The sequence below is a fragment of the Amblyomma americanum genome, chromosome 1, assembly GCF_052857255.1.
Source record: "Amblyomma americanum isolate KBUSLIRL-KWMA chromosome 1, ASM5285725v1, whole genome shotgun sequence".
NCBI lineage: Eukaryota > Metazoa > Arthropoda > Arachnida > Ixodida > Ixodidae > Amblyomma > Amblyomma americanum.
This window is the reverse complement of record NC_135497.1, coordinates 501202696-501226076: the sequence shown is the minus strand read 5'-3', so window position 1 is coordinate 501226076 and position 23381 is coordinate 501202696. Positions and strand designations below refer to the sequence as shown.

General features: G+C 46.5%; 1 protein-coding gene across 1 annotated transcript; it reads right to left on the bottom strand.

Moving 5' to 3' along the window:
* Positions 1-6979: 6979 nt before the first annotated feature.
* Positions 6980-21218, bottom strand: LOC144105730 (uncharacterized). Its single transcript, XM_077638839.1, has 6 exons — positions 21057-21218; positions 16431-16614; positions 15023-15147; positions 10817-10924; positions 8407-8581; positions 6980-7716 (listed from the first exon to the last, which is right to left on the bottom strand). The coding sequence occupies exons 1-6, from the start codon at positions 21208-21210 to the stop codon at positions 7218-7220; spliced, it is 1245 nt and encodes a 414-aa protein (XP_077494965.1). The 5' UTR covers positions 21211-21218; the 3' UTR covers positions 6980-7217.
* Between the last annotated feature and the right edge of the window lie 2163 nt (positions 21219-23381).

The window sequence follows — 23381 nt, the reverse complement described above, 5'->3', positions numbered from 1 at the left end:
CGTTTCTCACGCGGAAAATCCTGACTTGCGTGCCGGCGTCTCACAGTACTGCGTACTACATGATAACCAGCACTGGAAAACTTTTTTCTTTAATGAGCAAAATAAGAGGTGGTGGTGCATGCATATGGTGCTTCTCGCGTATTTTTCAGCACATCTAAAAGCATATCCGCTTTTCCACTGCGCAGAAAACGTGGAAGTCCACACACTTGTGTAGCGCTTCACACGCGGTTGATGTGCATATGGCATGCCCGTAAAAGCATGAGCACGTACTAAAGGTAAAAAAATAAACAAACTCTGGAATTTCATAACGCCAGCAGCCTATGCAAAGTAGCCAGTTCGGCGGATGAAGGGGGAATCAAACCGCTTCGCAGGCCGCGTGTCTAGCACACACAGCGCGAATGCGTTGAGAGGGAGTGGTTCTGAACTTGCTGCGTAAACGGCTACTCGCTGTCCGAGTGCACAGAATATGAAGCGAAAGACTCAGCGCTCGTGTTTGCGATTAACCTTTCTCTCCGTCATCTTTTTGTGTTGTTTTGATTACGAGACTCTTCGTACGGCCGGTTAAGCTCACCGCGCTGCTTCTATCGTATTTCGACGGTAATTCCCCATCGAGACGGCGAAATAGTGTTGTTCTCAAAAAGTTCACGAATACGTCACTCGTCGCCGCTGCTCAAACATTTAAGTAGCAGCCCCACGTGCACCTCATTTTTACTCAATTTTTTGGTTTACAAAGATTATGAGTTGTAACATGACTTATCAGCAAACCCCAAAGTTATCAATCCAGCCTGGATTAGTATCCCTTTTTAGTGTCCCATTAATGTAAATGTTTGCGGTGTCTGAAATATAAAGAATGAAAACCTTTTGCTCCGCCACATGTTTACATGCAAGAACCACCCATAATAAAGAAAGTGGTTTAAGCGATTATGGCCAAGTTAACGTCCGAAATACGTTTCTGTTTCTATCGTAGTCTCAAACGGTTCAGTTGCGGGCATAAGTCATTGCTTTGTTGTGCCACAGCACACTAAGTTTCGCTACAGCACACGACGTTTCACTAGAGCGCGAAAACTAATGCCACACCTAACAAAGAAAAAGTACCTCAAAAACTTGGTTGCTTTTGAAAGTATCGTTAGAAAGAGCAGACGAATGCGATCATCAGGAACATTTTTTTACATTGCTGAACTAGTTTTTGTTTTGAGTTTAGACTTTCGACATTTCCAACATGAGGGACCTGACTGAATCTAATCCGTTTTACTATAGCGTATAGTTTTCAATGCATTCTTCACAAGAGATTATGACGACATATTAGGGACAAACTTTCAACGGAAAGTGGAAGGGAGGATGGCAGCAAGGCATAGCTAAAAGCATTTCATGCTCTTAAAGATAGAACAGCAACCCTTCTTGCTGCGGCCACTGTATGGATGATCACTCGACAGACAGTTTGAGAAGCATGTATCGCAAACAAAAAAGCAGGGACCACCTCCGCTGTAGTTATTACTACTGGAAAGTAAGCTAGGTTCTATACGAGCAGCCTCAAACAGTCTTGTGTCTTTGGGGTCTTTCCTGGCCGCAACACGCGCTGCGATTTTCACACTTGATCCTTCAGCCCTGGTACATCTTGCGCATGCGCTTAATGAAACTGATGTTATCACTTAGCTTTAAATATTGTTTCTTTCGGTTTATTATGCATCTGTACCCATACGGATGTGTCTGGTTTGTACAATCGCTACTCATTCCCGGTTGTGTCGACTTTGTGTCTCTGTGTGTGCACTCTTAGCTGTCTCAAAAAAGGGCGACTGCCCGAACTTCTTCAAGCCCTTTGCCCTCTTAACCAACTCACAGTTCCTGCAGGATCTCGGAGAAGGCGACAGCCTCCGGCTGCCTGCAGGCCTTCAGCAGCTGCTCGAACACGTCCTGCGAATGACGGGGTGGCCGAAGCGGCTCTACCGGCGATACGAAGCACGGGGCGACAGCAGCTGCCGCGGCGCACCAAGCGTTTTGTTGGTGCTGGTCGAATGAACAGGCACCGAGAACTTCTTCCGATGGGCACTTGTTCTCAGGCAAAGCCAAGTAGGCAGTGTCCTCCGAGAGACCGCTGTTGTTCACATGCGACAACTCTGCGAGAGTGTATCGGGAACACCCTGAGTTCACAAAACAGTTACACATTGTTGACAGCCAACGTTGGAGTAGATTTCAGTTACAGAGCTATTACTCGTTACTATTCACTTGGATAATAAAACAAAAACTGATGCATAATGATACAAATTAGTATTTTAAATTGTTAAATGGGCAAAGCAAAATAGACGAAAAACTTCCTTCAGTGGGCCAGCGCGCATGAAGTCACATTTTAATCCGACAGATGCTCAACTCTAGAGTCTCGAAACCAATGCCTTTCGTAGTATTTGAAGATGATTCAGTTAAGGACGAAATGCTTTTAGCACCCGTTATCGGCAAACTCAGGCGAACATCTTCAATAACCGCGGCGAACTTTACTGGCCGAACTCAATGATTATCGCCCACGGTTACTGAGCCTGAGAGCCTTGATGTAATTATGGCCGCAGCGGCCGCATCTGTAGACAGGAGGAGAAATGGAAAATGTGTCTGCGTGATGTGCGATGTCAGTGCGCGTCAAGAAAACCCATGTGATTTAACTTATTCAGGAGCCCCTCGCTAAACGTCCGCGATAGGCTGTGTCTTCTTATAATTGGGAAAATAATTGGACGTTTTATCTTGTTTAGGATAAATGTGATACAGGTGCGCCAGCACAAGTCGTTGAGGTTTGTTCAACTTCGAGCAAAGGTCGGAGAAATCAGTGAGTGAGAGGTTCAGCGCTAGCGCTCTGAAACTGCCGTTTGGGCATGACGCGATATCGTTAATGGGTTAATACTCATATATGCGCAATTGGTCGTTCTCTAATTTACATTCATAGATCGCTGGGAGTCCTCGTACTCCTCCTGGCGCAGTGGTATAGCGGTTAAGCAATGCGCTAGTGCCCCGGGATGGCAGGTGCTGCCACCGGTAGGGTTGTGCGGCCCGGGTTGGCCTTCCCGAGCAATCTCCAATAACTGCCACCTGCCACAGTGGGGAGTTTGCTCACAATCTTAAGGTCAGGTTGTGATGGCTGCATAACGTCACGTGATCTAGGGTGCCCCCTAGGTTGCTTATGCGGGGATTTTCTCCTCACACGAGGGTACCGACGAGGGTAGCGAGGGCGACGCCAGATTTTCTGCAGAGCGGGAACCTTAACGTTATAGCGTTAAAACTGTCTCAAACTGTCACAACTGCGATCGCTCTTAAACTCATCCCGATCGCATTGTCTCAGCTGGCAAATCCTGGCACACTACTCCCCCCGCCCTCCCCCGTAACCCTAAAGCCCATAAGGATGCCTCGTTAAACTGACTGAAAATGGTAGAATCTCAGCAGGGAACATTCGAAATCATATGTGACCTATTTTTGGCTAACAACGTGCACGATTAACACTAGTCTCCAGTGAAGAAACTTTTGTTAATACGCATAACCAAAGGCCACACCAAAAAGGTGTCGTTCTTCAGCACCAAGAAAGTCCCTCACAAAGATGACGACATAAAATTCGCATTTTATTTAACTACCTCTTTGGCATCAAATAGCATTATCCGCTTATAGAACATTTCATTCAGGATGTACAAAGTTTGCATGTATTACAAGGTATGTTGTTGAACTGTTTCAGTGAGCTAAGGAAGTTGGACTGAAGGGATCAGGGAAGCAACAACACCAGGCATAGAGTGCGGCAGAACATGAAGATTCGTTTGATTTCCTTTGTGTTTAATTACCTGCACACTTCTAAATTATTTGCCTAAGTACAACAGCGTAACATTTTCCTGATGCTAGAAGATCATCTAGCTAAAATTAAATCAGCTAACGAACAAAAGTTGTTTACCCCAGTCTGCTAACCCGGAGCGTCTTCTCTCGTCGCGCTGGTGGTGATGGGAAGGCTGCCACTCCAGGCGCTGAGGCCGCGATTCATCCAAGTCAGCCCAGTTGCCCTCTACGACTTCGGTCTCATCCGTGCCGTCCTCACTGGCATCGCTTCTTGGGCAGTATATATCGTCCAGGAGGGGGGTCTCAAAGGCCTCAGTGCTCGCACGATTCGCATCGTCGGCTCTGTTAACGTCATCTCTGGTGCAGCCGCCGTAGGAAGACGTCTGAGGACGCGGTGCCAGCTCCTCCGTACGCAAGGTGCCGCCGTGGTATTCGGCGGCACTGAAGTCTTCGAGCACCCCTCCGCAAATGGTCGGGTTATAGCCCAGGAGGTCTGGCCAAACGGCGTCCCGAAGCCATCGTTTCAATCTTCCACCCACGTTCAACGGTTGATCTGTGTCGCTGCTGACGCTCACTGAGAGTTGCAGACGCCATATGTTAGGGAGGTATATGGAAAAGTAAGGAAATGGGTAGATGTTCGGTCAAAAGACCTCAGGCTAATGGCTTCATTTTCACCGGTTTCGTGGTACCCATATGCAGTCCAGTAGGATCTAAATACCTATTAGTTAAAAAAAAACCATCGTCCTCATCAAAATTTTCTGGACCTTAATATGATGCTCGCATGGAAGCTGTTTGGCCTGAAGACTTTTGAGCCAGTTTGCACTGCATTGAACAAGAGCAACTTGGAAAGGAAGAATGGCCGACTAATGAGACGAAGTAGGGAAACAGGGAATGTAACATTGTGCAAACGACTGAAATCATTAAGCGGTTACTTCCTCCAAGGGAAGAACCATGCAGCGGACCGCATTCCAATAAAATCGGTTGTTAGTTTATTGTTTCTCGATCTACTTCTTCTCCCAGACCTCTTGGTAGCTTAATTCTTTAAACCGGAGATGCGGCATTCAAATAGCGAAAAATAGCCAAAAATTTGGATTTGTGAACATCAAAGTATTTGATCGTGTTACTCGTTTTAATATGCAGTCCCAAAGTTTCATTGCCTGATTCTACCTTCAAGTAGTTCACAAAAGTGTTTTATTAGGAGGTCCTACATATCGTAAACCGTTCATATAGTCGGCATTTTTTGAACCCTCTGTGTCTTTCCGTCTTTTCGCTGTTGCGACTAAGCGGCGCGAGCTTTGCTACGGCAGAAACCTTGATTTATTGTTTTCAAGTCTAGCGCCTTAGCGGGACACCAAGCCAATCCAAAAAGAGAAAGTTTCAAGGTCTTGCCATGGGGCCGCCCCGCGTCGGCGTTGGTCACCTCAGTGATTGCCCTTAGCAAGTGGCAGTTCGCGCGGTATCTGCTTTTGCGCTCGCATAGCAACTCTCTCTCGTCTAGCGTTATATGGTTTTGGGCTCCGTAGGATTCTTCTTTAGGACGCCTTCATTATTACGAAAGGTTATGCTTTGATGGGTTGCTAGCTAGAACCACGTTCTGCACATAACTTCATTTGCCAACTTATAACCTAGGCTGTGAACTGAACATTGCTGCCTACAACGTATCATCAGGTGCTGCTAACCAGTTAGTTCTAAACTACTGAGCACACAGCTGATATGGTGCATAGTTTTCTTTTGTTCAGGCTTCGTTGCGCAGGAGCCTTTTCATAATATCCAAGACGTACAAGGAAAGAGCTGTTCCTCGCTGGCTGTCAGAAAACCCGTCAAGGGACTTCTTTGTCGGAGCACCGGTACTGATGCCGAATCGTCAGTGCCTGCAGCGAAAATAACAGATACGAAAGAGTGACGAAAGCAAAGAAAGTATTCAGCGCAAACTCTTAATCTTTTCAGGCACCATTCGTCATTTGTTGTTTATGCAGATGCTTTTTTCTTCCGCCCAAACCGAGTGTGTCCTGAAGCCAACTAATAAGGTTTTCAAGAAAAATACCCGCTGCTATTTATACATAGACATACAAAAAATTTCGTAGATATGCTAGAACGGTTGCAGATGAGTACCAGAAACGTCAGGGAATCCCATATTTGCTATTCTATACATGTTGAGATGATGCAAGAAAAGTAGTGGTAAAATGACGTTTACGGAAGGTAAAAATTGCCTACAAAAGTATGGTGGAAGCTGTGTTATCAAGCTCACTCGTTTCAGAAATGTTATATACGACATTCGCTCTGGGGCACAATAAGGGCCGCAGGTTGCGACATAAAAAAAACTGAAAACTGGTTGAAGCACATGCATCAGTGCTGCCTGTAGCCCAGGCTAAGAAGAAGCTATAAATTCACAGTTTACACAGGTGTTTACATACACATCGAAGCGTTCAACCTGATCCAACTCCTTCGAGTCGCCGGCTATTCAACATAAGTAGCCATGAAGTTCAATGTTCAGCTTTTCACACACCCAATTTTACTGTGATCAGAAAAAGGTTTACGAAACCTAAGACAGAGAGGTTAGTTTGATGCAAAATACCCTAGCCTGCAGCACTTTCCCCGGAACGGAAGTTAAAGGAGAGAGCCATAAAGTGTTATAATGGGTAGCAATTTATAGATAAGATTGGTGCGCGCCTGCGACACGACGTGGCTCCTGGTAGTCCGCTTCGCGCTGTGAAGCCAAGCACCACGCCCTGCAAGAACCCAGTACAACTCGGTTGACTTAGAAGCGGCCGTAGAGTGTGTCAGAGGTTTTAAAGATTCTAGGTCTCCAGGCGCATCATATGTCAAAATTTAACGACCACTCATTGAGCAAGTGCTGCCTGTACAATCCTAGTACGTGCGCTTCCTCAATGACCCAGAATCATCATATTTGTAAAAGCCTCTTCATTCAGATAAAAAAGACCCCTGTGTTTCGCATTTGATGCTATTGTCTAAGGAAGAAAAGTGCGAACTCCATACATCTGTGGTCCAGGGCTATCTCCTGTGTATGTGTCTGTCAGCCTATAGCAATGTCTTAGCATTCCAGTACCCTACGCCACACCATTCCTTTTGAAAATAAAAGTCATTGCTGTGTCGTTCAAGATAGCATGCGACGCAGACAACCGCTGAGCTCGAGGTGCAGATTAACAGTGCGTTTATTGGGCGCTTGCGCTCTTATATCAGCCACCCGGCTGGCCGGCTTGCACAGCATGGTTGCCAGTCTTGAAGGCCCTGGTTGCCAGATCCGATACATCTTTCTCCCTCTAAAAACAGAAAAAAACTAGCACAATACAACAGCAGATCGATTCAAGCAATTTGATGAAAGTCCTTTTGATACACGAGGCGGGTGGGCTTTTTCCTTAACCGGGTGCTCCGGCGAAGCCCAGCGTCGTCCGGCTCGGAATTCATGGTTTCCAGAGGACTATGTTGCCCTGGTTCAGGATGCTCTTGAGGCGTGTGGGCAGCCGTGGCTTGATCGTCACACGTGGGGCTCGAGTTGCCCAGGGACTCCTGTGGTGCCGCAAGCCTGGAAGAGAAGCACAGTCGCTAGCACTGTCTTCCGTACAGTCAGGAATGGTTTCCAGTGAGGGGTCGAACTCTTCGTTTGTTCGCAGCAGATGTTGACGGTTGCGACGAAGCTGATTCACGTCCTTTTTACGGACCATGTATGAGCGAGGGGCGACGGCATTTTCTGCGAGGGCCTTTGTGGTCCACCCTCCCTTGTCGAGCAGCCTAACGGTGTCATGCTCGCCGAGTGCTTCTAGTGGACGTCTCTGAGGGTGGGCTTGGGTGTGCTTTTTGACCTCTGGTGCCCTACGGTCTGCGAAGTCAGGCAGCCTCGCTCTTAACCTCCTGCCCATGAGTAGCTCGCACGGGGCTTGTCCGGCCTCGAGTGGTGCTGTCCTGTAATTAAGAAGGCGATCCAAAAGTATTCATTCACATATAGCGCCTTCTTGAGGAAACATTTCACCAAGTTCATCCCTTTCTCTTCCAAACCGTTTGAGCGTGGAAAACCGGGACTAGAAACAACATGGGCAAATTCAAACTGTTCTGCGAAAGCATGAAATGCCTGCGATGAAAGTTGTGGTCCGCCGTCCGTGCATACTTCAAGCGGGATGCCGTGACGTGCAAATATCATGGCCAGCTCCTCTATTACACAGTGGCTAGTAGTGTGAGAAAGCGGCTCTACTTCAGGGTAATTGGAATAGGCATCGTAGACTGCAAGGTAGTTCCGTAATGCTCGAACAAGTCCGCGCCTACCCTAGCCGACGGTAATGCGGGACAATGCCTTTGCATTAGGGGTTCACTTGGTTGCTTGTAAGCGAAACGGTGGCAGGTTTGGCACCTGGAAACTTTCTCAGTTATTTCTGCTGCCATACCAGGCCAGTACATCAATACTCTGGCCATTGCTTTGCATTTTCCGACGCCCAAGTGGCCCCCATGTAGGCGCTGCAACATTTCTTTTCTAGGGACTTCGGAATGACAACTCTATATCCACGCAACAGTACGCCTTCCACACTTGATAGCTGAGCTTCGAAGGGAGCTAGCTGACCTATAACGCTATGTCCATCTTGTAGGGCTTCAGTGACTCGCCTTAGCTCGTCGTCTTCACTCGTTTCTTTTGCCATCCGCTTGGCTGTTGTGTCGCTGACGAGAGTGGAGAGGCCGGCCGTTGCATGGGTGGCCACATTTTCTAGTTCGCTTTCAGGTGGCTCATCGCTGTCGCATCGGATTCTTGAGAGAGCATCGGCCAGAGCAAGGTCTCTCCCTAGGACGTACAGCAGAGAAATGTTGAACGGCATGAGGCACATAAAGAAACGCTGCAGGCGAGGAGGCATGTCTGACAGGTTCTTCTGGGCAATGGCTATCAGTGGTCGATGGTCCGTTTCCACTATTACGTCGACATTAAGACATTAGGTGTTATCTTTCAGCAGAATATGTCATGGGATGTCCACGTGGACAGCATGCTAATTAAGCTAGCACAAGTAATTGGGCTAGTATACCGCAATCGCAATTTACTACCACCAAAAATCTTACTGTTACTTTATAATACCTTATTCTCCTCCCGACTCAATTATTGTCACTTAGTTTGGTGTACGACAACTTACGGAAATTTGCAGAAGCTTCACAAGTTGCAGAAAAGGTTTGTAAGAGTAATAGAAAATCTGCCGTTTTATTCACATACGTATCATCTATTTCCAAAATACAACATAATTCCTGTTACCAAACTGTTTGATTATATCCTTTGCAAGGCAATTAAGAATGAAAACGCTAGCAACAGTTCATTTCTACATCGTCTAGCCAGGTTACAACCAAACACTACTACACGCCAGACACGTCACACGGAGCTCTGGAAAGTAAGGACGTTTCGCACAACATACGGCCTACAAACAATACAGAATAAACTACCCCGGTTACTAAATGATTTAAATCATAAACATATCCAACTTGAAAAGGTGACGTTCAAAACACTCCGCCGGTATTTCAACATGTACTAGGACACTTCGCTTGCCCTTCCTGTTTACTCTGTCACGTTGTTGTTTACCCTGACTGTACCGCTTGTCTGTATTCACTTTGTTCTGAATTTTATTTGAAGCAAAATGTGCTTAATTTATCTGTTACTTTCGCTAAACTCATTGCCATCGCACATGAATGTTTCATTGCTTTTGTAAGTGCTTTCTAACTTCATTCTACCACATTTTCTGTATAATTTTATGTAGTTCTTGTGAGTGATTGTAATTGCAGATGTTTTCGTGTTTTGTTCTATTTTGTTTTTGGATGAGACATGCCGTTTCATTGCGCCTATGATGCTGTCAAGTGTATAGGGGGGCCTCCGGCTTTGTCAAGCTGTCGCTTGTGACAGCTTTTACTGCGGGTCTCCCGCGCCATGTATTCATTAGGCGCAAATAAAACCATTATTATTATTATTATTATTATTATTATTATTATTATTATTATTATTATTATTATTATTATTATTATTATTAAAATCGCGAAACCGTTCACATGCGAATTTGCCTTGAAGTACAAATCCATCCTCTGCCTGAATTGCTTCCACTTTTCCGCCGGTGCTTCGGAGAGCAGTTCGCGATTAGGGGGCGGTAGTACTTCCATTGCGCTGGCTCAGTTGAAGCGGGGAATGGGCGTGATAAGAACTTCTGACACCATGTGTCGTTCAAGATAGCATGCGACGCAGACGACCGCTGAGCTCGAGGTGCAGAGTAACAGTGCGTTTAATGGGCGCTTGCGCTCTTATATCAGCCACCCGGCTGACCGGCTTCCACAGCATGGTTACCAGTCTTGAGGACCCTGGTTACCAGATCCGATACAGTTACCACCACCACTGCCCGATTTGCTGGTGTTTGTGTTGAAACCGAAGGCATGCCCATAAATCACGGGAAGCGAAGTACTAAACCATACCTTGTAATTTGAGAACGGTACATGTCTGGCACTTGCCTACCTCTACAGCAATCACGATAAGCCTGCCAATGTGTGTGCAAATGCTCTTGCGCTTGCAAATCAGGCGCGATTTTAATAGGGGAGCAGCTAACCAGAATCACTAGCGCCTGCGAGAGCCTTCTCTTTCGTGCCATATGTCGTATGTGCAGCCGCTGACAAAGCAATGAATTGAAGGGGATTGCTTCCAGCTCATGCAGAGAGGCTATTGTAGCATCACCGAAATTCGTAGGCGTTGTAGAGAACTTTTCTGATTTTTAGTAAATCTAGAACACTGTAGGCATTGTAGTTTCTTTCGCTTTCCCAACTTTCTCATTGTACAGCACAACGAAAAACAAGTTGTATTGCTCTGTTCTGCAGGAAATGGTGCTACGTGGTAGCACGCACTGCCACGTGGTATGAAATGGGCATGCTGTGCTCGTCAGTAAACTCTATAGCGCGTTGCATACATGATGAGACACGGTATTACAGCGACCCAGTAAATGTGAAATGGCATTTAGAGGAGCTGACATGTCAGTGCTTTGACCAAAGCGATGACACAACGTACCTGTGCTCTCTGCTGGCCCAAAATTCGCGAGCGCCGGGAATTGCACGCTCGAGATCGGCACCGAATGGCGTCGCCGACCAAGTCTGTAACTTCGCAGTGTAGGACCGCCTGGACATGAGAGCGGCAGTGAACAGCATGCGTCTTTGTTGAAGTTGTTCTGTTTATTCACTGCAATAGCGATAAAAAAAATGTATAACACTGAGCTCGACCATTAGGTAGGAAAACACCGTTCCCCGAAGCAGAAAAAAAAATTCAAACCACTGGCAGAAATGTGCCGCGAACATAATAATTAAGACTTTGAAGACGGCAAAGTAAATTTCCTTATCGCCAGTGATAACAGAGGCTATTAAACTTTATTAAATAAATCAATGAAACAGCGCACTCTCTGATTTTTTAACCTATAAGGTGTAATCACTTATCCGATTTGTGCCTGAGTGGCCCACATTACCACAGAGCAAAGGACAGTAATACTTGCACGTTTATATTTCATTATTGAATTAAGAGTACATAAGCGTCTAAACACATACAAGTTAGGGTGTTTGCTACGCGCCTTTTGAAGCATAAGAGAATCGTACACCAAAACTGCAAGATTTTGCTCCTGCTCTCAAAGAAGCTTAGCAGACGCCGCATTGGCTCAGTGGTTATGGCGCTCGGATGCTGACCCGAAAGAGGAGGGTTCGATTCCAGCAGCGGCGGTTGAATTTCGATGGAGGTGAAATTCTAGAGGCCCGTGTACTGTGCGACGTCAGTGCACGTTAAAGATCCCCAGGTGGTCGAAATTTCCAGAGCCCTTCACTACGGCGTTCCTCATAGCCTGAGTCGTTTTGGGACGTTCAACCCCCATAAACCAATTAAAAAAAAGCAGCTTTCAAGAGTGCGTTTTCATGTATGCTGGCTTGCCATGCTCTATATCGTGTCTGAAAAATTGTGCAAGAAAGTACGAACTAATAATAAAGTAACTTCCGAATAACAGCCTGAGGGGAGAGCTGGTGCGTGACGAAATGAACGGCGGCGCAAACAAGGACACTAACTAGAAAGAGACACCACATGCGCACACTACCAACTGTTTATTGCGCGAAAAGGTGGCCTATTTAAACATCCAGCTTAAGCATGTGATATCGCATTATCGCTCCGAACCCAGCACGTGGGAAAAAAGCACTGACATCAGGAAAACGAACAACCCCTGCAGATTCTGGGCAGGAGTCCCGATCAGGTGGCAACTGAAATTATTGAGGCTTTTATGATTAAAAAGAAGGGAAGCATTTGTGTTAGCGACTCTTCGATATCCCTCCGTACAAATCAAGTTTCATTTCTGGATAGTTTTTTGTGACATCATGTTCAGTGCGACTCTTCAGCCCTCCTTTTCTAGCGGCCGTCTGTGGAGTTTTTTTTTTTAGAATCTTTGTTACTGTCTACACCTCAATACGGATTTGATCAAGGCAGATCCACTGAAACAGCTTTTATAACACAAAAAGAAATAATTCTCGAAGCATTTGAAAATAAAGAGATATGCATAGGAATTTTTGTTGACTTTTCATAGGCTTTTGACCACCTTAATCACCACAAACTACTAAAGAAACTTGAACTCTACGGCATACGTGGCACACCACTCCTCCTCATCGAATCATATCTTCAACATCGTTTTCATTGTGTGCACATAGTAAATGAACTCTCCTCTCTTCAGAAAATTTTTACCGGCGTCCCACAGGGAAGTATATTGGGACCTTTACTTTTTATTCTTTACATAATGACATTGTTAATACAAGTAATAAGCCTCAATATGTAATTTACGCAGAGGACACTAGCATGTTCTTTAAAGGTAATAGTCTCGAATTTCTAGTCCCAACCATTAACAGCGCGTTGGATGCCCTCAAACACTGGAGCGAAGCAAACTCCCTGGTACTAAACGCGAAAAAGACAAAAGCAGTTGTTTTCCAAGCGAGAAATAGGGCGATCATGGCAGAGCATCAGTTTCCCATTGGGAATTCTATTATAGATATTGTAGATACGGCCAAAACACTTGGAGTATTTTTCAGTAAGAGCATGGTCTGGGACGCTCACGTTAGTATAGTTCTATGTCGCCTCACGAAATGTGTAGGAATGCAAGCAAAATTTCGGTATTTTCTTCCGACGTCTATAAAAATACTAATTTACAACACGCTGTTCCTCCTTCATTTAAATTACTGTTTCTTAGTATGGGGCAATACAACGCAGGCCAACATAAATAAAATATTCATGCTCCAAAAGAAAGCAGTCCGGCACATAGCAAACGTCGATTACCGTGCGCACACAGAATTTTTCACGCGCTTTCACATTACACCAGCTCATGACCTATATGAATATCATTTAGCACTGAGATATAAAAAGTGTATACGCTACCACCAGTATACGTTCCTAGAACTATCCTGCCTGAAAGCCACTATTCCAACATATGCATTTCGAAATCAGTCATTCTGGTGCGTTCCCTTCTGTCGTACAGAATACGGACGTTCTATGTTACGCTTTGCAGTTCCACATGTATTAAATAAGCTGCTCAGTAGAGGAATATCTGTGGAAAAAAGTAGCCCACGTGACATTCTTGTCGCTTTAGAGCGGTGACTTTCAGTCCCTTTTGATAAATGTGCTGACATACGCAACATTTTTTTTTAAATATGTGTACTTGATTCTATCAATCAGTTTGTCATATTATAAAAAGCGTACAAAAGCTTTAGTGTTCATGTTTTGGGCGTATAAGTTCTTTTCTTTGTCTTTTAACAATATATGCTCGCAGCGCCTCTTAACTTTTTTTTTCTACCTCGTCATTGTTAACCAAGCTCTGTTGCTTTCGTTGTATTTTGCCTTGTAGAAGGGGCCCGGACTCCTTCAAGTGAATTTTTATCACTTTTCTGTCCGGGCCTACCTACATCTTCCTGATATAAATAAAGACGAACTTGAACTTGAACTTATTGAGTTTATCTTTATAGTGTTTGCAGTTTTTCGGTTTCTGACAGCTTTTGCTTCATTTGTTTACTCTGCTTTCGCTAAGATTGTTATTTGTTATTGGTTTTTTAGTGTCTGACCACTTTTGCTTCTCATGTAGGACTCTGCTATAGCTACGATTGTGTGACGCTGTTTTTTCTAAAAGATGGCCCCCTCCTTTGTGTTTTTTAATTCCTTTTATCAGAATCTGTTACTTTTTTTCCGCAGGGGTTAAATTTTCTTGTTCGTTTTCCTGATGTTGATGTTTTTTTTTCCACGTGCTGGGTTTGGAGCGATAACGCGATGTTACATGCTTGAGCTGAATGTTTAAACAAGCCACCTTTCCGCGCGATAAACAGTTGGTAGTGTGAGCATGTGGTGTCTCTTTCTTGTTAGTGTCCTTGTTTGCGCCGCCGGTCATTTCGTACTGATAAAGTGTTTACGCAATTTGTCCTGCATGTCAGTGCCAGCCATATGGCTTACACTGAACGGCACCAGCTAAGACGTCGCTCTTCTTTTATTCGTCGTAAATTAGAGCAACAAATCGGCAGTATTGACTAATGCCATAGCCATACCGTAGCCGGTAGAATCTTCTATCTAGAGCGCAGCCTCGCAAAGAAAAGGTCAACGAAATTAGTCCGCCCCTCTTCCGTGCTCTGCTGCTAATGATTGGGTGCTACTTAGCTGATTTCTTTTTGTTTCTGCACATGTGCAGCAGGCACGTAGAATGGTCAGTGGGAGAGCATGAGAAAGTGTAACTGGGCGTAGGGAGGTAGGGTAGGGAAGTAGACAATAGTTTATCCGGCAGCGAGCGACTGCACACAAGTTCACAACTTGTCATCTTGTCAAAAGCAGCGGTGTCGACTTGCTGAACCAGTTTTAGGCTATCGCTGACGGTTTATTCACGCTAAACTGGCATGTCTGATATGAAAAGGCATAAGCGTACAGCAGCATAAGGACGTCATTGAAATCCTATCCCCAGAAATGCTATATCACAGTTCTATATCACACTTCACTAATAACGTGTGAAGCAAAATATTTCTCTTAAAAGAGGGCTGCCAACCATAGGGCCGCTACCCCATGCCAAAGAAGTTAGAACTCTCCTGCTAAACTTGTTGTGGGTGTCCCTGTTGTATTGAATTTTCGCGAATTGTGACCCCCCTTCCAGCCGTACTTCACTTGTGGCACTATTTTTCTTCGTGCTGACTGCACGCCTTAGCTGTGCGAAATCCTAAAGTATAGCTTTACCCGGGCGCCGGTGTTTTGCTTCATCAGATTCCTGAAGTGTGTGCAGGGACGAGTTGCTTCTGCAGGATGTGCGGGAATCCGCTGACGTGGTTGATGACGACTGGCGTCTTTTGTACCACCACCACCTGCGATGTCGACCACACTTTTTTGAGACGCGATGTGGGAATTACGGACACTCTAAAGGTTTTATCTACATCTTGTAATTTACTAAAACCTTGCACCTTAAATGGTGAAGATTTAGTGGTATGCTAAACTTTCTGATGTCTTATGCCTTACATTTGATTTGTTTCTATATAAGGGAATTTTCAAATATAACTGGACGGCAATTAAGAATCCTTGCTATGCCTCTTATATAGGCAAGGAGAAGTCGAAAACCAAATTCCACTGAAGTGAATCACATGTGCAAGTAATCTTAGTTTTAAAGCGAAGCAATCTTGCGTTCATCTTCTTTCCATGGGACCCCCAAACTTCTTAATGTTGACCATTCAAGCTGGACATAGAGCACTCATGTATGGAGTGCGTGCAAAAATCTCTACTGGAAGACGTTCGTAATACAGAGCTCAAAAAACAGGGTAAAGGGTATCTATTAGAAATGATTAAGGTTTGAGGCTTTCTAGTTTCTTGCAATTTAAAGCGATCTGTAAGTAAGAAGAAAATAATTGAAAGCTCCAGCTGCTTGGGGGAATTTTGCCGCCACACCGTGTTTAGAGAAACCTCTCCAAAACGCTTGTAATGAGATTTTTATAAGAAAACTAATACACAACGCTATAGGTATATGCCTAAATTGCGAAACTCGGGGCAGCTGTTCAGCATCACCAGTTCAGCATCGCTTTTGCATCCAACGTTCTCGTTGCTATGTGGCCCACCATACACATGCCTGCATCCGGCCGGTTCTTCTTATTACTGTCGAGGATACTCGTATGGCCTACGGAATCCCAGCAACCAAGGCTGCCACACCGCGAGACCACCTTCAGTCCTGATGCGAGGCAGAAAACTGAAGCTGTGAACAACATTGGTACCTCAGCTTAAACAAAGTGATACCCTCTCTAGCGTATAACTTGCCACCAGCACCTTATACCCGCGCGGGGCTGTGCGTACAGGGACTCGCTCCGTAACTAAGCCGCCGATTCCACACCTAGCGCCAGAAGCGCCATCTCTCGGGCCCGCCATAAATCTGTCTAGCACGGAGAGCACCCACCCGAGGCACCGCGACTGTGTAGCACTCAAATGTGTATCACCTGTAAACTTCTTGCAAGGATATACAGCAGCTCTAAAAATTAACGCATATTTCTTTCGACAGCACAAGCAAGATAGGCTTCTTTTTTTTTTACTGAAAGGAAGCGCCAAAAGCCTATGTTTTTCTCCGGATAGCGTTCCCCACGCGAAATGTCAGAAGGCTCACACGCACCCCGTCAGGACCAGGCTGAGCAGCAGTGGCACGATGATCGTCAGAGACTCGACAGGGATGGCTTCCTTCGCAGAGTGAACCACCCGGAGGGCTTGGGTGACGCTCTCGAAGCTGCGAAAATCGACTCGCCCGGTGGCTTCGTGGACGTAGTCCAAGGTGGGTGGTAAAGGTGCCGCTACTTGTGCTGCAAAGTAATAGCGCAGTTGCGCTATTCAGAATCTGGCAACAGGTGAGAGTAATTAGGCTTCACTGCTGCTCGCTTTTCTAAACGCCTTTCAAGCTAGTCACAGACTGCCATCCTCTGAAATGGGTGATGAGTGTCAGGGACCCTAGCTCGCGACTCGCTAGATGGAATCTACACCTGCAGGAATACTGCTTTGAAGTTGAGCACAAGTCAGGAAAGACACATCTGAATGCTGATGCACTCAGCCGCACAGCTGCCGTGGCAGCTATAGATGAGTTTGTCCCCGTAGTCGACCCCGCCTAATTACGCACAGAGCGGTGCAAAGATTCTGACCTGAAGCGAATAATCGAAAGCTTAGAGGGCGCACCGTCTCACCCCGAACAGCTAGGTTATTTCATTGGCAAAGGCGGCACCCTGTGTCGGCGCACGAGGCCAACCAGGAAAGGGAGACCAGAGAAAACCGCTTGGGAGAGAGTCGTCATACCTCGGTCGTGGACAGAAAGGGTTCTTCGCGCGTTTCACGATGCGCCATGCGCCGGTCATTTTGGCGTAGCGAAGACACGCAGGCGTGTGGAGCGTTTGTACTTTTGGAGTGGCATGCGACGGGATGTTAGAGACTACTGTGCGAAGTGTCATTCCTGTCTCGAAAGAAAAACACCCAAGGGACGAAGACCAGCTCCAATTCAGCCGTTCCCTGAGGTTTCGGCTCCCTTCGAGCGGACAGGTATGGACATAATGGGCCCATTGCCCACGACCACTTCCGGAAACAAGTACATTTTAGTATTTGTCGACCACCTTTCAAAATACGCGGAAGCGGTAGCACTCCCAGATCAGAAGGCAGACACGGTTGCAAGAGCATTTGTCGAACAGATCGTGCTCCGACATGGACCCCCGAGGCAACTCTTGACAGATCGGGGAACGAACTTCGTGTCGCAGCTAATGAGGAGAGTTTGCGAGCTGCTTAAGATCGCTAAGAAGCAGACAACACTGTACCATCCGGCTTGCAACGGCGCGGTGGAGCGACTGAACCAAACCGTGGCCGGGTTCCTGTCGCATTTTGTTTCGCGCGACCAGCGGGACTGGGATTTGTGGCTCCCGTATGCAATGTTTGCCTACAATTCCGCAGCACACGAGAGCACGGGCGAATCGCCATTCTTTCTTCTCTACGGCCGAGACCCGGACCAGCCTAGTGAAGTGCCAGAGGGCCCCCGTCGTGTCCCATACGCTTCACTGGACGACTATAAGGTTGAGCTAGAATCGCGCTTGCAAGTGGCGAGGGACATCGCAAAGGAGTCCTTAAAGAAAGCGGCGAAGCGCAGGAAGGAGGTGCACGATCGCAGTGCTAGAGACACGCCGTTTGATGTGGGGGACATCGTGTACATTGAAAACTGCCAAAGGCAGATTGGGCTAGCTCGTAAGTTCCAGACGAAGTGGAGAGGACCGTGCGAGGTTGTCGAGAAGCTTTCTCCGGTAAACTTCAGAGTCCGAGACGTGAACCGGCGTTTGATAAGGATACACGCAAATCGCCTCAAGTCGGCACCGGTTCAGTATTCACGAAATGAGGAAAGGGAAAGCGCGGATTTTGATGGGGACAGAAGTGAAGCGGAGTGCGCAGATAGTTCGCAAGAAACGCCCTCTCCTGCATTTGTTCGGCAGGCGCCCGAGGTGACGGCCGGAATGCCACCGGATTTACTTCATGCATTGCTAGAAGAAGAAGCGCGCGAGGTTGCCGCGCAGATAACGCCAGGAGAGGCTCCTGCCACGAGCCCTCGCGAGTCCCAAAGCAGACAAAGGGGCACAGACTTACTTAGTATGACTCATGAAGGCCGATATCCGCTGCGAAATCGGAAAGCTAAGTCGGACTAATGGCGTAAACAGAGCGGAGTTTTGAACTGGTTAGAATTGTGTAATGCCACAGCTCATAACATTGCTATGTGCTTATGTGTTAAGTTATCGGAGTTGGTAGTTAAACCTTTCTGTCATTAAGTAACACCTTCACAGGAGAGCATGCGGAGCGCATGCAGAACCTGCCCTACTTCCTTTCGTTATCTATATTTTTGTCTGTGCCGTGATCGTGCTAGAAGTGGGAGCTCCTTTATAACTGTGGTAAATTTATTTCGTCCAGTTTGGACTAGAAAAGAGAGGCTTGGGTGCTGAGTTTCATGTTTATCTGTAAAAGAAGATCAGTGCTGCCCCTGGAGACGCCAGTTATGACAGCGGAGACATATGGTGCTGTGCAGTGGTGTTGAGTGCAGCGAAAAGTGTTTTGTCGGACGCACTGTGCGAGGCGATTCAGAAAGACAAGGGGAGCTGCAGGGACTCAAATGTTCGGAGAACATTCTTCTGGAGGGTGAGCGAGTGTGACATACCGTGTGTGCTACGAGGATCCACGTACGACGGCGCGGCGTAGACGGAGACCCGTGACAGCGGCATCATCAATTACCCAGCCATGTTCTTTGAGTGACGACCAGAACAACCGGACCCGCCGCCGCCGCCGCGGGGAAAACAGGCTTTATCCTCCCCAATTTCCGGGCACATTCCAGGACAAGGGAGCTGTCAGCGGGCCAGAGCGCGCCGTACCACAGCCGACGCTATGCGCTACCGCGAAGACAACATTCTTTCCCTCCTTCCCCTTTCGACGTGGGCTATCGCCGGGAAGGCACCAACAGCTTCCCGCCGTGCCTCGTGAACAAAAGCGCATTCCCAGAAGGGCCGCGACGGACACCTGTCATGGCGGACAGGCAGTACTCGCCAAGAATGTGGAAAGACAGGCGCTAGTGAATTAGCTCCGAAGAGAGAGCCTGTGTATACTCTCACTTGAGAGAGAGAGTGGTGGCGTTTTTGTTGTTTATTTAGTTTGTATTGTTAACAGACTCTGGGTTCGAGGCTAAGCCCAACCCAAGGGGTGGTCCCCATCTCGCATGTTATTTTGGATTGGAGAATTAATGCTTTGGGCGGGCCACTGGAAATGACCGCCCTTAGTCCTTTGTTAATCAAGTGCTTAAAAGCACATGTAAACGGATGCAGTCCAGGCTGAGCTGGGGCTCCATGCTTAGCATGTAATGTGATGCTACTTAGGCACTAACCTGCCCGGTCGATGAGTAAAGTAGTGCAAAGTTTGTTCTTTTGTAAATTCAGTTCTGCTTTTTCCAGTTTAACTCTCTGTATATGTATGTTGTAAAATTATGCTCTGCTGTCATCATCTACAAGCTCGCCTCCTGTTCATCTTCCAAGCCGAACGACACTAGAGGAAGGGTTTGTGAACCATCCTCGAAGAAACGGACGACTATTGAAATTCTACTGCATACACGCTCAGCACGACATCGTTCGCCAAGAGGGCCTTCAGCGCCGAAGACCGACGGCGTGCAGCTTCTGCCAGCAACCGCTCGAGCCCAACTCCGGAGCCACTCCATCGCCCCCATGAAGTCGTCGGCACGTAAGCTCGGACGCCCCAGCCTCTGATGTATAATCTTAATCATGTGTAATTATTGAATATACCTGTTTTGTTTAAACTGAGCCATACGGTGTCTCTTTGCCTCTCCGTCCCGTGTGGACCTGCGCATTATGGGGGTCATCACAGACAGATACTACGCCATTTCCTTTCCACAAAAACCAATTATTATTATTTTTACTTTATAGGACCACAGGGCAGATAAATACTTTTTTTTTCAAAATGCTGAATTATAAGTTAATTGTGCCAAATTTTCTTCTAACTCTAGATATATCAACGAACGCTGCAACATAAAAATTCAAAATCAAAATGTATGCCTCTCGCAATCAAGATTATAAGAACGTTTCGACCTCTACCACTCTGCTAGGAATGCGATGATTGTTGAGCAAGCCTTCTGCCACATTTTCTAAACTCTGCCGCCATTTAGCAAGATTGTCAAGAAAAGCATATACTACAAAACAATTTTCTGAAAATATAACAGTTGAATATTGGTTGAGTGGTCACAAAATTATTTTTAATATACTTAAAAATTTCATTTGTGCATATCGAGAAATAAAAAAAATTGAAACACCCATCCTTTCTATACATAGTCTTTTTTTTTATGCGGCACAAGTGGGTCATAAGCGAGGAAGAACTTGAGGTCTGACGGTCTGCTTTCTCCCTTCCTTACTGAAATAGTGACTTCGTTTTGACTGATGACCTAGGCACGAAAACAAAAAAAAATGTGAAAGTCCGTCTCCATTTGGCGGCAGTTGGGCGCGCGCACTATACACACAAGAAACAACTTAACACTTTGAGATCCCCTATTTTTACCTACCTCGTACATCAAGGTTTACTTCGTAGAAACGGTTCCTGTTTCTGCCGTTATTACACGATTCTGATATAGAACCCCTACTGGCGTTAGAGGTAAACTGTCCAGGAATCTTTCCTATCTATTGCCGCGACGTCTAGAAAGGCCTCATGCAAAGTGTTCGAATGAGTGAATCCTCACGAGGGTCATGATAGGCGGTTAGACGCCGAAGTCCAGGGACGTCTTCGGCTTGCCTATGCCAGATGCCCAGCAGGACGAAAGGCCATGGCTTGTGGTACAAACCAACGAAAATCGCAGCCAGCAGCGTCCCAACGCAAGTAAGCAGCAAAATCATGGCGACCCGTCTTGTGTTTTTCTTCTTCTTCAGCGCTTCTTTTACTTACGTTTTTAGTTTATTTTGCCAATCTAAATGTATTTTTACTAAGCCTCGCACGGCGGCCAAATGCGACTTCTGATATTTTGTTTTATAAGGCCATAATAATAATGGCTACCATCTATGGATACAGTTTACCGCCGTTTAATGCGTTCTATCGGGAGCAAGAGAGAGAGTGAGAAAGAAGAAAGCCAAGGAGCTTAATACTATATGGTCGCGGATATTCAATAATGTGGTAAATGTGTGAATGACTCTAAGTGGGAAGCTAATACAAGTATAATTATGTTACACTCCTTAGCATATCGCATATTGGGAGTGTAGTCTGTTTTGCCTTCCACGTACCAACTAAATACGGAAGTTCTAACATCACGACACAGTGAGAATTCAGGAAGAAAAGAAGTGTAGGGCAGTCTGTTGAAAATGTGGCGGTGTGCTCATGAGCGATTCCCTTTGGAGGAAGATCCATTTCATTAACATTGTAAGTGTGCACTATCGACTTATTCAAAGCAAGTTGATTGATTTATTTTGCCCTCAGGGCGGAAGACTTCAGAGGGAAGGGGAGAATACAAAAGGTTATTATGAAATCACAAGTACAGAACAAGATCAGAGGACAAGATATCAAATAAAGAATGCAGGTACTGCGCAGAGAGTGTAGTTGGAGCAAATTGTCATCTTCAGAAGCTTCAGCAATTGTAAAAAAACCAGCGTGTAAAAAGCACACCGCTTACAATATTTACTTGCAAATCATGCAGCGTTGCTCGTTTTGCCTCGCCACCGTTCTAAACACCTCAATAGAGAAAGAAGTCGCATTCTTACGCCTCCGAAGCTTAGCTCTTCATTTTACTCTTGAGATAAACCTGGATGAGTTTTTTCCTCTTTGGATCTGTGCCAAACCCTGGCTAATCCCCCACCATGGGTATGCGCCATCGTATTTGAGACAACAACAACAACGACAAAAACAGCACTTTCAGGAGTACAGGCGAGTCCTACGGAATGGCTGTACGTACTTTGTACGGCGACTGTGTAAGAATTCGTTCGGACTTGGTTGACATATGACGAACCTCCAGTCGCACTGTCCGTATGGTGACCATTCAGTTCGGGCCGAACAAAACAGAAATAGAAAATGGTAAAACAGCGGGGAAATGCGGTATTTACAATAAAAACGATGGCTCGGTTTGAAGATTCTCGAATGCCTCAGTGATGCTTCCACCACTCTCTATTCTGCACGGGTTTCCTAGCAAGAACTTCGTCCGAAACAGCAGTAGTCGGTGCGCGCCATTCGCCTCTCCGTTGGCGACGCTCTCGATGCTGGGGCGCCTCCGTCGTCAGTTGTACCTCGGCGGTGGCTTTGAGGCGCTCTCCATTACTTTGCTTCTTTCTGGCTGCTTCAGGTTCGATTATCTTAAGTTATGTAAGCGGTGTAGCTCTCTTTCGGCGAAATTCGATTATCTTAAGTTATGTAAGCGGTGTAGCTCTCTTTCGGCGAAAAAGCAGTGTGTGTGTATGCGTGCGTGCGTGCGTGCGTGCGTGCGTGTGTCTGCGTCACCGTCACCGTCGAGGTGTGCAGCTGGTAGCAAGGCTGAGAACTTCGTCAGCATCAAGGCGCAAACGGCGAGGAGGCGCTGGACTATGCCACGTGTGGAGTTCGCTGACCTTTCCGCGAACTCGTTGATCTTGTATTCGCAAGGAAAGCTGCTCCCACGGGGTCGGAAGTCCCCAACAAAAGGGCCCGTCCCATCCCTGCCGCCCCTTTGTGCAGCGGACGTCCTCGTTTACGCCGCGCCGTCACGGGGATGACCCGCCGGAAAAACGCGAACCAAGTACAGCTAACGACATGTGGTTGTTAGCGGGGTTGACGAGGTTTCGGGGGCGCACGAGATATTAGCCGAGTGACCGGAAGCCCACTATTCCTGTAACGACTGTCTACTTCCCTTAACGACTGTCTTCTCTTTGTTGCTGTCAACAACCTGAGTCCATCGCCTCGTCGGCACATGTTTCTAGCGTCTGTGGTGCCGTGGGTGGCGTGGGAACGGAAGTCGCATTTGTGTTGTTTGTGTAGTTATTCGAAACCTCCTTCCCAAATGTTTTAATCAGACCTTTTTCCCCAATCTCTGATCAGTGGGCGGACCTTA